Source organism: Microcaecilia unicolor, chromosome 9, assembly GCF_901765095.1.
Source record: "Microcaecilia unicolor chromosome 9, aMicUni1.1, whole genome shotgun sequence".
Taxonomy (NCBI): Eukaryota; Metazoa; Chordata; class Amphibia; order Gymnophiona; family Siphonopidae; genus Microcaecilia; species Microcaecilia unicolor.
Window position 1 is genome coordinate 27577855 of NC_044039.1, and position 16405 is coordinate 27594259.

General features: G+C 46.7%; 1 protein-coding gene across 1 annotated transcript in view; it reads left to right on the top strand.

Moving 5' to 3' along the window:
- ALDH1L2 (aldehyde dehydrogenase 1 family member L2) overlaps nucleotides 1–16405 on the top strand; it is an 82204-nt gene that overhangs the window by 13200 nt on the left and 52599 nt on the right. Inside the window, exons 4-11 of the mRNA XM_030214764.1 lie at nucleotides 334–499; nucleotides 1739–1840; nucleotides 3195–3284; nucleotides 4762–4896; nucleotides 8024–8149; nucleotides 10486–10577; nucleotides 12705–12849; nucleotides 15593–15712. Coding sequence (XP_030070624.1) covers nucleotides 334–499; nucleotides 1739–1840; nucleotides 3195–3284; nucleotides 4762–4896; nucleotides 8024–8149; nucleotides 10486–10577; nucleotides 12705–12849; nucleotides 15593–15712 — 976 coding nt within the window. The remainder of the gene's footprint in view (nucleotides 1–333; nucleotides 500–1738; nucleotides 1841–3194; nucleotides 3285–4761; nucleotides 4897–8023; nucleotides 8150–10485; nucleotides 10578–12704; nucleotides 12850–15592; nucleotides 15713–16405) is intronic.

Sequence of the window (16405 nt, forward strand, 5' to 3'; positions counted from 1 at the left end):
CCCCATGTCCAACAATTCTCTCTCCCCCTCTATTCCAGGCAGCCATAAAACATTTGCTCAATCCTAGTGCAGCTTTTCCGTTTGGGCCTTTAAGGTTGAATTTGAAATGTGGCTGTATGAGTCCCAGTTCATCGTTGTCATGGTTCAGTGAGTTTTACAGATTGAATACCAGATCTTTCACCAAACTCTTTGGTATTCCTTGTTTGAAATCTTAGGTACATGCATTTCCAGGTCTTTGCTTTTATATTTGACATTGCATTGTCAGTATAGCAGTTGAACTTCTCTCACAAGAATTGCTACATAAAACCAGTTTAATCTCGGTGCTCTTTTCAGGACTCTGATTCATGGAGATAAGAAAGCTGGTTTTTCTATATTCTGGGCCGACGATGGTTTGGACACTGGCCCTATTCTTCTCCAGCGTGAGTGTGATGTGGAACCAGATGATACAGTGGACACACTCTATAATCGTTTCCTTTTTCCAAAAGGGATAAAAGCCATGGTAAATCATCAGATAAATATTCTAAGAGGAAATGCAGCATTATAAACTGTTCTTCAGAATTTAAATGCTTTGGATAGCATTGCTTCTTTCTTCTGTCACGTCTTTTAAATGTCACTTTGAGGGCAATGATGAAATATTTTTTCTGAAGATAAATATTGTAAAACAATTTGGAAAAGCAGTAAAAGAATTCAGCGGAGTGGAAGAGTAGCCTAATGGTTAGAGCAGTGGGCAGAGAACCCTCTTACTCTCTTATCTATCTATCTTTGCTTATACCCTACGCTGTCTATTAAAATGTTCTATTATGTATTGTGTTGACAATGTACGTAGTATACTATGCCATACTTTGTATTGTTATTTGAATATTTTTACTGCTGTAATTGTCTATTGCTCATGTTTTAATGTATTCTTACTGTACACCGCCTTGAGTGAATTCCTTCAAAAAGGCAGTAAATAAATCCTAATAAATAAATAAATGTTAATTGATTTCAATTAGCACCAATAATTGCTTGTAAAACAGCCCGTTATTGGCACTAATTGGCTCATTATTCAATTAAATTGTGCGCACCCAAATTTGTGCATGCGATTATTGCGACTTTTATAGAATCAGGGGGATAGTGGGACATATTCAATTGACAGGATTAAAAGTACACATGAAGATTTTATTTTCAAATCTCTGCATGCACTTCCACATATACACTGTGCACCTGCTTCCCAGTATAAGAGTACCCATGCACTGTTCCCTCTAAGTTGAGTGGGAGTCCTCCACCTACAGTCCTGCCAGTGGGAGGTACTGTTTCACTATTACATTTTCAATAGTGAGGCATAGGCAAGCTTTGCAGGACTCCAGGGAACCTGCCTGTCTGCAGCCATTGAAAACACAATATTGAAGCAGCATCCCCCCCACACACACACTGGCATCAGTGCAGTTCGATGATTCCCATTTGGATATATCTTCAAAGGAAAACACCATCTGAATATTGACCCCTTCTAAAGAGGCTTATGACATTGAGTCAGTCTGTTCACAATACATCAACTGTAAATTTAGAGCAGGAAGAGGAAAAGAAGTGGCATATTCGATCCTTAGGACACTGCTGGAAGGTGTTCATACCACACAAAAATAATTGAATGGCAATAAAAAACACAGTGCAGTAGAAGTCAAAGGACATACAGTTATCTGAAGCAGTATATAAGTATGTGCAAACCTCCTGAGGCATTAACATTACCTGTTTCCTCTCCTAGGTGGAAGCTGTGCAGCTCATTGCTGATGGTAGAGCTCCTCGTATACCTCAGCTTGAAGAAGGGGCCACCTATGAAGGAATACAGAAAAAAGAAAATGCCAAGGTAGGATATGATTAAACACTTCTCCTCCCCCCCCCCCCCCCAACACACACTTGTTAAGGAGGTTAGGGAAAGGGACTTGATATACCACCTTTCTGAGGTTTTTGCAACTACATCCAAAGTGGTTTACATTTATACAGGTACTTATTTTGTACCAGGGGGCGGGCAATGGAGGGTTAAGTGACTTGCCCAGAGTCACAAGGAGCTGCAGTGGGAATTGCACTCAGTTCCCCAGGATCAAAGTCCACTGCACTAACCACTAGGCTACTCCTCCACTAGCAACATTCCATGTAGAAGCCTGCCCTTGCAGATCAGCAATGTGGGCGCGCAGGCTTCTGTTTCTGTGAGTCTGATGTCCTTACGTACAGGACGTCAGACTCACAGAAACAGAAGCCTGCACAGCTGTTTTGCTGATCTGCAAGGGCAGGCTTCTACATGGAATGTTGCTAGTGGAATAGCAACATTCCATGTAGAATCTCAAATAGTGGCAACAGAATTTCAATAGTAGCAACATTCCATCTAGAATCTCCAATAGTAGCAACATTCCATGTAGAATCTACAAATAGTTTCAACATTCCATGTAGAATCTCAACTAGGGAAAGGGAAATGGGACTTGATATACCACCTTTCTGAGGTTTTTGCAACTACATTCAAAGCAGTTTTACATATATTCAGGTACTTATTTTGTACCGGGACAATGGAGGGTTAAGTGACTTGCTCAGAGTCACAAGGAGCTGCAGTGGGAACTGAACTGAGTTCCCCAGGATCAAAGTCCACTGCACGAACCACTAGGCTACTTCTCCGCTCTATATGGAACTTTTACCAAGTTCTGCAGTCAGCAACAGCATCCTTGAGCCACCGACAACTAAACGTGCATGGGATGCCAGCATCAGTGGCTTAGGGACATTGCTGCTGCCAGCCAAGCTTGGTAAAAGGGAGTTCTGGCCACCTTTGAGGTGGGGATAGGGTGGGACAGGGAGAATTTTGTGCCCACCCACTGGATGTTAGTGCTGCTCCATTATGCCAGGTTTTCTATGTTGCCTTCTGTTTCGGCAGTATTGCAAAAAGTCTTGAAGTGGACAGAAACTGCAGCCACCTCTGTAGTGGATTCTGTAGTTTCATTTGACCCTTTTCACAAAGCAAGAGTGAGGAAAGGCAGATTTAAGACATTTCAATGAATCTTTCTTTGTAAACTGCTATCGTTTTACTAAGGTGTGAAATCTGTGTGATTGTTTGCTGGGAACAAATTTAGGAACTTATTCCAGTCTGTTCTGAATGTTGTCTTACCTTGTGAAGATTTAGTCTGATATAATGAGACAGAAGAGCCAACCACATTACACATTTTCCTGATTCCTAGATATCTTGGGACCAGCCAACAGAAGTTATCCACAACTGGATTCGAGGACATGATAAAGTGCCTGGTGCGTGGACATTGATAGATGATCGGGTGTGTACTATGAAATAAATATATGTATGTAGTTTTAATATTCTACACTATGTCAAGGCCAGATAGCCAAGGTCCTCCTGTTCCCCCTTTGTCTTTTGGCTCCTGCATACATTGTCTGGTCTTCTGCTAGCAGATGAGCAAAAGCCCTGCGTTGTTCCAAAAAGCGCTCTAAAAATAGTGCTGGAACAGCGTGGGGCGTCCTTGGACCTATGATCAGAGATAATGACATGAAAATTTAAGCACGCAATTCTCTCTCATCATAGGGAAGAAGTGTGGGAGGATTGTGTCCGAGCATGCGCTCAGGCACAATCCTCCCACACTTGTTTGACAGGTCTGGGCTGTCAAATCCCAGACCGGTCAAACACATAAAGTGGAGGTCCATGGGATCACCAGACCCCAACTACCTCTGCCCCGAGCAAGGCAAAATGGGGGCTGGAGGTCTGGCAGACACTCCGGTCCCCCCCCCACCCCGGTTCAGGGAGGGCTGGAGATCCAGTGGGTCTCCAGCCCCCCTAACCCCTCCAGCATTTCTAACAAGTCCCTGGTGGCCCAGTAGGCAACCAATGACCCCACCCCTCCCAGTGACAGGGGGCTGGAGATCCAGCGGACCTCCAGTCCCCCCGACACCCCCCAACACAGGTTCAGGGAGGGCTGGAGATCTGGTGGGTCTCCAGCCCCCCTAACCCCCCCCCCCCCCCAGCATTTGCAAGAAGTACGTTCCTGGTGGTTTAGTGGGCCGCTGTCATTCCCCTACCCCTACCTTGGGCTGCAGGAGGGAGGTGTCCTGCCTCCCTCCTCTTCCTTCAATGCCGCCTGCAAAATGGCGGTGCTCAGCCCTGCCAATGTATCCTGGGATGCACTGGGTGGGACTTCACAATGGCTGGGTGCCGCCATTTTGCAGGCGGCGTCGAAGGAAGAGGAGGGAGGCAGGCCACCTCCAGCTCAAGGAATGGGCAGCCCACTGGACCACCAGGGACTTACTTCTTGCAAATGCTGGGGGAGTTTAGGGGGGCTGGAGACCCACCGGATCTCCAGCTCTCCCTTAACCTGTGTCGGGGGGGGGGGGGGGGATGTCGGGAGGACCAAAGGTCCACCGGACCTCCAGCCCCATGTCGCTGGGGGGGGTGTCGGTCACCCACTGGGCCACCAATGCTGGGGTGGGGTTAGGCGGGGCTGGAGACCCACCAGATCTCCAGCCCTCCCTGAGCCTGTGTCGGGGGGGGGGGGGTGTCAGGGGGACCAGAGGTCCGCCGGACCTCCAGCCACCTGTCGCGGGCGGGGGGGCGTCAGTTCCTGAGGGGGGGTTGCTTCATTGAGGGGAATGGGAGCCTGCTAACATCCCAAGAAAAATTTACATAGGTAGATTTAAAAGCAACACGTAAAACAGTTTGCCCCAATTTGGCCATGAAAGCTAAGGGCAGATTATGTATAATCTTGCATGACTTACTGTACCCTTTTCATTTTGTCCTTTGTAAAGGTGGTGACTTTTTATGGCTCATCCTTATTTGAAGGTTCAGTGCCTTCAGGAGAGCCACTAGCAATCCAAGGTGCTTCAAAGCCTGGCATTGTAACCAAAAATGGCCTCATTCTTTTTGGCAAGGATGGGAAAATGGTAAGTACTCCTAAATAAATGATGTGTATTTGGAGAGATTGAACAAGAAATAAAGTTCCTTGTGAATACAGAAAAGTTGAAGAAGAAACACAGTTACAAACATTGGGTCTCATTTACTAATGTGCATTAATGAGTTAATCTGAATTAATGCATGTTAAATAACTCAAGCCCCATTCCTCTCAGCTCTGTAGCAGAGGGGTCCAGGGATGCAGGAGTGTAGCCAGACCTGCTATTTTGGGTGGGCCCTGAGTTAACCCAGGTGGGCTCTTCCTACCCCAACCCCAGTACATACATACAGATATTTTAAAAAGTTTCCCTCTGGCTCTGCTATTGTCTTCTTTCTCCCCCTTGGCCTAGCATCTGCTCCTCTCTCCATCCCCCACCCTGCCTGGCATCTGCTCTTCTCTCGCTCCACCGGTCTACCTTCAAGCCATCACCGGAAGTGATTCCAGTAAGCAACCTACACCAGCCCTGCAGGCTTTCCTCTACCACCAGTGAATAAACAGGAAGTGACATCATCGAGAGTGGGATGCGGAAGAGGGAAGCCTGCAGGGCTGGCGCCGGTTTCTTACAGGAATCGCTGCCGGCAACAGCTCAAAGGTAGAAGGGGCGGGGGGGGGGGGGGTCAGAGACAGAAAGGCAGCTGCCGTGAGACAGAGGGAGAGAGAGGAGTGAGGCACCATCAATGAGGTGCTTTGGAGACCATTAGACTGCGGGGATGGCTTTTGGGTGGACCACAGACAGATTTGGGATTTCTGTGTGTTCTTTATGAAATGCACATGTACACCAGATCCTGAGCTTATGTCCACAGCTTCATTATAGCCATGATTTCTGCTGCTTTTCAGGGGCAATTTTATTAAAACACCTAGGTGTCTGCTTGACCAGGCAACCTGTTATAAAATTGCTCTCTATTGGCATGATGATCAATAGTACATGATAACTGGATGCTGGATTAATGCCTATTGTAGTCCCTAAGCTGTAACATTTAAGAGAACCTCTCTATTAAGTAGAAAGTACATTTAATAGTTTAATAGTTTTCCTTGCTGGTGAAGTATGAGGTCCTTTGTAATTTGTTTTCCAAGCCGTGACATACCTCTATGGCCTATCACAAGGTATAAAGCGGTTTACAGAGTTTAAAATCTACATAAGAAAACAGTTAAAATAACAATATATAAAATACAATACACAGTGCAAACCAGGGGCGTATCTGAACTGCGGCGGTAGGGGGGGCCAGGGCCAGAGTGAGGGGGCACATTATAGCCCCCCCCCCCCCCGCCGCCGCCGCCGCCGCCATTGCCGATCCCCCTCCCCCCAGCCGCTACCATTGCCAACCCTCCCCCTCCGTTGCTCGCTTACCTTCGCTGGCGGGGGACCCCAACCCCCGCCAGCCGAGGTCCGCGTCCTCCTGCCGCTGCCGCTGCCGGCTGCCTTTGGTGCTTTCATTTGTCCATTGAAGCTGGCGCCAAGTAAAGTTTCTTTTGACTCTGACGTCGCTGCACGTTGTACGTGCAGGACGTCAGACTCAGAAAATGTTTCTGAGTCTGACGTCCTGCACGTACAACGTGCAGCGACGTCAGACTCAAAAGAAACTTTCATCGGCGCCAGCTTCAATGGACAAATGAAAGCACCAGAGGCAGCCGGCAGCGGCAGGAGGACGCGGACCTCGGCTGGCGGGGGTTGGGGTCCCCCGCCAGCGAAGGTAAGCGAGCAACGGAGGGGGAGGGTTGGCAGCGGTAGGGGGGTCCAGGGCGAAATCTGCGGGGGCCCAGGCCCCTGAGGCCCCACGCAGATACGCCCCTGGTGCAAACAAAGCATTAAAACTACTACTACTACAAAAAAAAGGGAAAACATCATGAAGAAGAGGGAAAGGGGCAAAGAAAACCAATGGGTCTTCAGGGCTTCTTTAAAAGTCAGGAAAGAAGGTTGATTGCGGTCGTCAAGTGGGAGGTTGTTCCAAAGTTTGGGATCCGGGTAACTGAAAGCGATCTCACTAGTGGTAGATCTGTGAAGAGGAGGGAAGGGTGAAAAAGGTTATGATCAGCAGAGCGGAGGAAACGCGCAGGTGTGTAAGGAATGAGACAGTCAGCAGGATAAGAAGGGGCAGAGATGAGCTTGGACTTACACACAAGAGCCAGAACACTTACTGCCTCCAGCACTAGAAAATAAAAGGGTATTTTCTACATCCGGAAATGGCACACGGGAGACCCGGAACTACCTTCAGGCTCCCCTGTAGGGCCCATTCACTGCGCACCAAGCCATAGTTAAATGGGGCAGAGTCACGGAGTTTGCCATAGGACGTCTCGCCTCGCCAATCGGCTGCATTTGTTGGAAGGCATGAATAAACGTGGGTAAATGTGAGCCAGCTGATGTGTAGGCAGATTTTAGAAAGGACGGGTTAAGGGGAATTCAGGCGTCCAATTCAGGATGTCTAGAATTCCCACAGTATTTTACAAGAGGCCCTGCCAAACTTAAAGTCTCTTGTAAAGTAGGAGCAGAGTTGCATGATCAAGCTCCTCCATGTCCAGAGGGAACAGCAATTTTAGAAAGCTGGATGTGGGAGAAAAAAAAATATGTTTCACTGCTCTCCGATCCTAGCTTTGGTGCTCTCCCCACCACATCCCCACCCCGATGCCTGTTTCCAGTATCACAAGCAAAAGTCTCCTGATATCACCTGACCTACTCATCAGAAGCCCCTCCCCCGCCCCCAGACATCACAGCCAAGGCCTCCTGGCAGCAAAACCCCCTCCCCCAAAGCCCCTACATGTGAGCATGAGCCCTACATGTGGCAGACTTCCCTAGACTGCCCCCCTCCCCCGTGGGCCCAAAGCTACAAGATCACCCTCCAACCCAGTCTCTGGGCTTACTGGGGGTCCATGGTGTCTAATGGAATAGGAGCAATGCCTACTTGCTCCCGTCTCATGACCACTGGGTCTCAAAAATGGCTGCTGTATTACCCCTAGAGCATATGCCTCATTATATGGGCAAAATTGCGTTTGTATCAATAGAGTTGAACATCTACTTGGATATCTGAATCTTAGATTGATGAGAGCAATAAGACCTGAAATCCAGTTTTATAAATTGTTACTATATTTCCAGGTAAGTTAGCTAGTATTTTGGGTTTTTTCAGCTAATGGTGAAAAATCTTCAGTTTGAAGATGGGAAGATGATTCCTGCATCTAAATACTTCTCAACTGGTGAAACCTCAGCTGTGGAGCTGACAGAGGAGGAGACAAAGATGGCAAATGAAATTGGGGTGAGCAGTGCAAATGATAATTCCACTCTTCTGGGCTATGTTATGTTGGTACACATGTTAAGAGCACATTGGCCCTTGGTTTTAAAACATCCAGAACCGATAAACACCTGGTGTTGGGGGAGGATCGCATCAGCTTTGAAACTGCTGCTCAGTGTTAAGTAATAGCACATTCATTGTTGATTTAATCTTGAATTGATAATGAATGTGACTGTTGGGCAGACTGGGTGGACTATTCAGCTCTTTATCTGCCATCATTTATTATATTACTATGTTAAGTGCACTGACAAATGAGGTAGGGGTGGACCAGGGGTGTAGCTAGACCTCGGCGGGAGGGGGGGACAGAGCCCGAGGTGGGGAGGCACTGTTTAGCTGCCTCCCCAAGCCGCCAACCCCCCTCCCGCCACTTTGGACCCCCCCAACACCGCTGCAACCACAACCCCCCCCCCCCCCCCCCCGACGCCACATCAGGTACCTTGTTTGCTGGTGGGGGTCCCCAATCCTCCAATCCCTGTGTCTGGTGCCTTACGTCTGCAGGACATAAGGCGTCAGAAACAGATGATCACACAACGAAGGCGCCGGAGTCGACCGGCGCTGAAGAAGACTCTTCGGCTGGCGGGGATTGGGGACTACTACTACTACTACTACTACTATTTAGCATTTCTATAGCGCTACAAGGCATACGCAGCGCTGTACAAACATAGAAGAAAGACAGTCCCTGCTCAAAGAGCTTACAATCTAATAGACAAAAAATAAATAAAGTAAGCAAATCAAATCAATTAATGTGAACGGGAAGGAAGAGAGGAGGGTAGGTGGAGGCGAGTGGTTACGAGTCAAAGGCAATGTTAAAGAGGTGGGTTTTCAGTCTAGATTTAAAGGTGGCCAAGGATGGGGCAAGACGTAGGGGCTCAGGAAGTTTATTCCAGGCGTAGGGTGCAGCGAGACAGAAGGCGCGAAGTCTGGAGTTGGCAGTAGTGGAGAAGGGAACAGATAAGAAGGATTTATCCATGGAGCGGAGTGCACGGGAAGGACGAGTGTGGAGAGATACTGGGGAGCAGCAGAGTGAGTACATTTATAGGTTAGTAGAAGAAGTTTGAACAGGATGCGAAAACGGATAGGGAGCCAGTGAAGGGTCTTGAGGAGAGGGGTAGTATGAGTAAAGCGACCCTGGCGGAAGATGAGACGGGCAGCAGAGTTTTGAACTGACTGGAGAGGGGAGAGGTGACTAAGTGGGAGGCCAGCAAGAAGCAGATTGCAGTAGTCTAAACGAGAGGTGACAAGGGTGTGGATGAGGGTTTTGGTAGAGTGCTCGGAAAGAAAGGGGCGGATTTTATGGATGTTGTAAAGAAAGAAACGACAGGTCTTGGCGGTCTGCTGGATATGAGCAGAGAAGGAGAGAGAAGAGTCAAAGATGACCCCAAGGTTTTGAGCTGAGGAGACAGGGAGAATGAGAGAGCCATCAACAGAAATAGAAAACGGACCCCTGCCAGCAAACAAGGTACCTGATGATGTGGGGGGGGGGGGGGGGGGTGGCAGCGTGGGGGGGGGTCAAATGTAGAGGGGGCCAGGGCGTAATCTGTGGGGGCCCATGCCCCGGTGGCCCCACGTAGCTACGCCCCTGGGATGGACACTTCAGAGAGGCGTTGCATAAAGGTGGAGGACACTGTAATTCAAGCAGACTACATTTGTAGATATGTGCATATATTTTCTAGTATGTTTATTCATGTCCACCCACCCAGCAGCGGTGCACATCCTTGATGTAGCTGGTGCGATCCCCAAGCCCCCCCCCCCCCCCCCCCCCACCAACTGGGTGCTTCCTCTGCTGGAAGCCCTAGGCTGAACGCTGATGAAATTGGTGGCACATTCCCCACTACCAATAGTGACACCCCTTGTGCATGCTTGGGGGTGGGGGGGTCTGCAGAGAAAATTCACTTCTGACTATTTTACTAGTACATATATCTCATGTATGTATTAGTATCTCATCTTGAGAACTGTGTTGAGAACCACTGGTTTAGGCAAAGCAGATGAAGGGATTTTTGGGTTGCCAGCTTGCCCTAGTTTGACCAAACAGGCTCATCCACTCTTTGTTTTGCCCCAGTTGCATGCATGGAGTTGTAGTTCTTATGGATTGATTTCCATTATATAGCCCAACCTATAGCTCCATATGTGCAATGGGCCCAAACCAAAAGTGAATCTACCTGTTTGATCAATGTGGGGGTGAGTTGGTGAGCCTGCTGTTGCACCATTTATCACCATATTAGCATTGTCATTTTCAGTGAGTAGTTGTTTTCTGTCAAATCTTAATTTTATTTGTGTAATAATGTGTCTGCCTTCTGCAGGCTATCTGGAAAGGGATTTTAAGCAATATTCCTGCCATTGAAGATTCCACAGACTTCTTTAAATCTGGAGCTGCTTCCATGGATGTGGTCAGGTAAAAAAGAGTTATTGTCTCACAGATCTCCTGGCGCAGACTCCACCAAGATATTGAGCTATAGAACGAAGTGGATGAACGCGCCGGAGACCGGTGCTGAAGAGGACTAAGACTGGCGGGGGTTGGGGACCCCGCCAGCAAAGGTACCTTGTGGCGGCGGGGGTGGGGGTCGAAGGTGGCGGGGGAGGGTCAGCAGCAGCGGGTGGAGTTGAAAGTGGCAGGAGGGTCAGTGACTGGTGGAGGCGGGCTATAATGTGCCCCCCCCCCACCTTGGGCTCTGGACCCCCCTCCCGCCGAGGTCTGGCTACTTCCCTGGTGTTGACACCTAAATGTTGGGGCCCAAATGTCAACTTAATCTCTCTTCTGTAATGGAATCTGGGTGCCCAGATTCTGTTATAGAATTACTATCTTAGCACACATATTGTGGGCATTTAATTTATAGTTCCCTTTATAGAATTGCCCCTTTTACAATATATGCCCAAAAATCTGGACTGCTCGTGGATTGGGTCAGTCTTGACTTAAAATGTAAATTTAAGGAAGAATAAAAAGAGCAATGTCTTTCTTCCCCATCCAGCTTCTCTCTGTGCCTCTCTTTCCCATCCAGTCTCTCTCTTCACCGTAGGAGGGGCCTGTCTGTGCCTTCCCTCCTCCTCCTCCCTGTGTGGGGGCATGTCGGGGGGGGGGGGGTATGTTGGGGGCAGGCTTTGGGTGTTACTAACACTGGGACATTTTTCTGCCATAATGGAACAAAACAAAAATGTCTGGGGCTATAATTTAAATGTTTTGGTCTAGACCTGTTTTTATCATGACTAGGTCATAAAAAGGTGCTTTAAATGACCAGATGACCACTGGAGGGATTAAGGCATGACCCCCCCCCCTTTACTCCTTCAGTGGTCACTGACACCCACACCCCCAAAGATGTGAAAGAAGCACATACCAGCCTCTGTGACAGCTTCAGATGTTATAGCCATTCCTCTTAAAGCAGCAAGCAGGTCCCTAGAGTAGCCTAGTGGTTGGTGCAGTGCACTGTAGAGAGGGGGACCCAGGCCCATATCCCACTCTACCTGTTACACTTGTGTTGGAAAGTATGAGCCCTCCAAAACCCCATTGTAGCCACATGTAAGTGACACCTACAACCATAAGGTCTATTGTAGTGGTGTACAGTTGGGTACACTGGGATTTGGAGGACTTACCATACAAGATAAGGGGGTAACAGTGAGATGTGTACCTGGGACCTTTTATATGAAGTCCACTGCAGTGCCCCCAAGGGTGCCCACTGCTCTGTTGGGATGTCTGTTGGCCAGTCTACTGTGAATGCTGGCTCCACCTACATCCCAATGGCTTGATTTTGTGTGCTTTTCACTCGAATGTTTTTTGGGGGTTTTTTAAATGGTCCAAAAAGATAGACACAGAAAAACATCTAGCAAATGGCCATTTTTGAAACAAAAGAATAACCATTTTTCTGGTTTGAAAATCACTATATTCGCCACTTGAATTTGGGAAGTTCTGAGCAAAACATCCAAAGTCGGATTTAAATGTCATATTGAAAATGCCCCTGCACACCTGTTTTCTGTGGCTGAAATAATGTGCATGGTTTGGAAAATGCAAAACTGGGCGTCATGGATAAAAGTAAGCTGCACACAGGGGGGGACAGTTTTCAAAAGTCTTTTAGCTATGTAAGTAGTTATACATGGGTAAACAACTTTTGCAGGGCGCCTTCTAAAGTACACCTGTGTAAAAATGGAGAAAATGACAGATGATGGGGCCCATTTTAGTCTGCTCATTTCTGAGGCAATACATTAGAGCCGATCAGCTCTCAGATTTCCCCCCATTTGAGTGGTTATCTGTCTATCCCAGGCCTTTTTTTAAGAATTTATTTAGATTTAGCTTATACCTTTTCAGTAATTGCCTAGAGTACCTAAATATAACTCACCTTGAACATTTCCCTGTCCCTGGAGGGTTTATCATCTATATTGCACTTGATGCAATTGAGAGTTAAGTGACTTACCCAAGATCACAAAGGGCATCAGTGGGATTTGAACTGGACTTCTCAGGTTGTCATCCTGGTGCTGTGGCCTCTAGGATAATCCACTCCACTGAATTCTTATGTTTTTCTGTTCTCTTAAGGTTGGTAGAAGAGATCAGACAGAAGTGTGGTGGGCTGCAGTTGCAGAATGAAGATGTCTACATGGCTACCACATTTCATGAATTCATACAGATGGTTGTGAGAAAATCAAGGGGAGAGGACAAAGAAGAGTTAGTTATAGACTATGTAAGTGCGTAGTGTTTGGGTTGAGATCATGTTGTTTTCATACCCAAATAAATTCCCTAGGCTGAAAGTTACCTTCCCCTGCTTTTTACCCTTGCAAAAAGGGGCAGAGTATTGGAGGTTAAACAGATGTGGGGATTTACATTTGAAACCCTGTGCGTGCTTTCCAGCTGCTATAAAGCAAGGGCAAACTGGATGGACACAGCACACCAACCCCACATTTTTTAAGGGAAATTGCATGGGAATGTCCTCCATGAAAATTAGCTTGCCAGTCTGTGGGTACAGAGTTCCTGTGCAACCTCCCTGCAGGGTTTGAAATTTCCACCATTGTGGGATGAATTTTATTGACTGCATAACACTGGTAAGAATGTAATACATTAAGCACGAGATCTGCATTTTGTGGGTCAACTGCTCTGCATACTTGATCCTACTTACTATATATATACATACATATATATAATATATAATGATCCATGACTGCTGTTCTGTGACTTTGCCCTCTTTCTGTGCAAAAAAAAGGAATGAGGGACCTCTAAAATCAAGCCAAATTAAGCTTTATTAACCCCCCTCCCTTTCCCTGTAGCAGGGCCAAAGCAATGAAGAATAAAATTTATAGAATAAAACCAGGAAACAGCAGATTGACAAACATGCAATACACATAAAAGTCCTAAAAAACCAAATACGCCTAACCCCCAAATACGCGTAACCCAAGAAAAATAAATACAAATATAAATAAAAAATATAAAACAATGCTGTGTAAAATCACTTAATCAAATAACTAACCCAAGCAAAACATGTGATCAGTCAGCTACAGGGCAGGGTTAACATATAGGCTAAGCACATGCCTAGGCCTCAAAGTCAAAATGGGGTCCACAGACCTGTCATGCCTCCCAGCTAAGAATGGAGGGCCCATGGGGTTAGGGTAGGATTTGATTAAGAGGTCAATGGGTGGAAAAAGGTTTCAATTAGCAATGTAATTGCCAGTAATCTGCCAGCAGTTTGCATTGGTAGTAATAGACATGCTGTATTCCCCACTTGGCTGCAGTCCCTTCCCAGATCCCCTGAATCCACATTTTCCTTCACAACCTGTCAGTCCCTAGTCCTCTCCCTCCCCTCTTGCACACACCTCCGTTTCTTCCTGCTTATCCGCCTCCCAGCTCATCTCTCCAGTAAATCACTGATCCTGAGTGTGGGCCCTGATGCTCAAAACTTACTGGGCTTTTAACGTTTCATTTAGATTGGTTTTAGCCGGTTTTACATGTACTTTATTGTGCGACTAAAGCACAATGGGTTTTGGCATTGCTTTTACCCTTCACGGGAGCAGCAACTGGAAACACTATGCAAATATATTAAAACAAGCTCATTAGTATTAGTATTAAAATTAGCATTCTGTGGATGCGCAGACATTTCCATGCAATGCACAGAAGGGAGAGCCTACCTGTAATGTTCAGAAATTTCCGGCAGGTCTGAGGTGGCATTGCATGCAAAAGGGCAGCTTCTCAATTAAGCGGTCCGCTTGCAATTTGCAATGGTATCTGCATTTTTCATGTGCGTGTATCATATGTATGTGTTCTGCCCGGAACAGTTGTATAAAAAAGAAAAGTGTAGTGGAACAATTAAAAAAGAAAAAAAAATCATTCCTCCATTAACACATATAAAGTCTGTCTATGATGCACGGGAAAAGCGGTTTGCTTTATGGTAGGATCTCTCGCAAGGTTTCTCTCGCTATAAAAACTTTGCTGCAAGAGAAGCCTATGACGCACGCATGTGTAGAACATCAATGCTTACTGCGAGACCATTCTGCGCATGTGCTGGGCACTTTACCTACTGAACTGCATGCAGACTTTCCGTGCATCCTGTTTGCTTGCGATTTCCTTTGAGCGTCAATCACTGTTCCACGTTCATAAGTTCAGACGCAGCTATAAATGCATGCGGCTGTTAACGATGGCTTTTGAGCATTGGCCCCTGTGTCAGAAAATTGTAAGTGTAAAGACCAAACCAGCAGCACTTATAGGCTACAGAATGGCTCCTTCTTCTGCCTCTGGGTTCTATGTTGTGTTGGTGCTGGGGGGGGGGGGGAGGTGGGAGAAGGCTGTGAGTATACATTTGCTCAGTCCTTACTCTCACTTGTAACTTGCCGCTGACACCACATCAGCCCCTGCGTTTTTCTAAGCCACCCCAGGAGAGACAATCCGAGGGGAGGGCAGCCTGAGAGGCAGAGGGGGATGAACATGAATGGAGAGGGGGACAGGAGGGGAAGGGGAATGGGTGCCACTGAACGCACATTTACCTAGAGCTCAATGTAATGTCACGAAGGTGCTAGACTGAGACTTGTATTCATAGTGCCCCAGAAATTAAGTAGACTCTCCAGAGGACAAAGATTTGCATGTCTTGTTCCCTTGTGTCCTGTAACAATTTGGTAAGACATCTCGTTCAGAATGAGCATGATTTAATTTTTCATTTCTTAGTGTAACATCTACCCAAGTATCCTCATTTTAATTTCTGTGCTCTGAGAATGGCAAGGACAAATCAAATTCGGGTATAAAGTATCACATACCATGTCAAATGAGTTTATCTTGTTGGGCAGACTGGATGGACCGTACAGGTCTTTATCTGCCGTCATTTATTATGTTACTATGTTATATCTCACTTATATTTTAGTTCTTTTCTTCTGGCATTATGTGGAAAAATAATTTGGCAACAAAAATCTAATACTGCATAAAACGTTTGCTGTGTTTTTTGTTAGGCTACACAAAATATTAACAACATGACTGTGAAAATGCCCTATCAATGCTTTATAAATGGACAATTTGTGGATGCTGATGATGAGAAGAAATATGATACAATAAATCCAACAGATGGCTCAGTGAGTATTAAAATCTGAACTCAGTAATAAACCACAGTTAGGATGTAAAATACAAGTACTGCATGGCAAAACTGATGACCGGGAGTGAGCAGAGTCTGCAGGAGCAAACCAGGCTGGATCACAGCAATTCCTTCTGATTCTTTCTTTCTTTCTTTCTTTCTTTCTTTCTTTCTTTCTTTCTTTCTTTCTTTCTTTCTTTCTTTCTTTCTTTCTTTCTTTCTCTAGATTTAGCTCATACCTTTTTCAGTAGCAGCTCAGGTGAGCTACATAATACATTTAGCTACCAGCATTGAATATCTGGAAGTTAACCAGACACCGTATGAACCTTGACCCGGAAGTTAACCAGACACCAGCAGATATTCAGACCAGTGCCTGGTTAAGTAGGGTTACCATATGTCCGGATTTACCCGGACATGTCCTCTTTTTTAGGACATGTCCGGACGGATTTGGCCAGCCTGCCTGTTTGTCCGGATGTCTGGACAAACGGGCTGGCTGGCGGGCACGGGACTCCTCTCCCCTACTCTACTCTACTATCCCTGGTGGTCTAGAGGTACCTCTTCGTCTTCAGGGCAGGAAAGAGCCCCCTCTTTTCTGCCCGGAGCGCTGCTGCTAGCTGCCCTGCATCCTGTGAGTCCGGCTCTCGGCATTTCAAAATGGCCGTTGAGAGTTGAAGCAGCCTCGCGAGACTTCAAC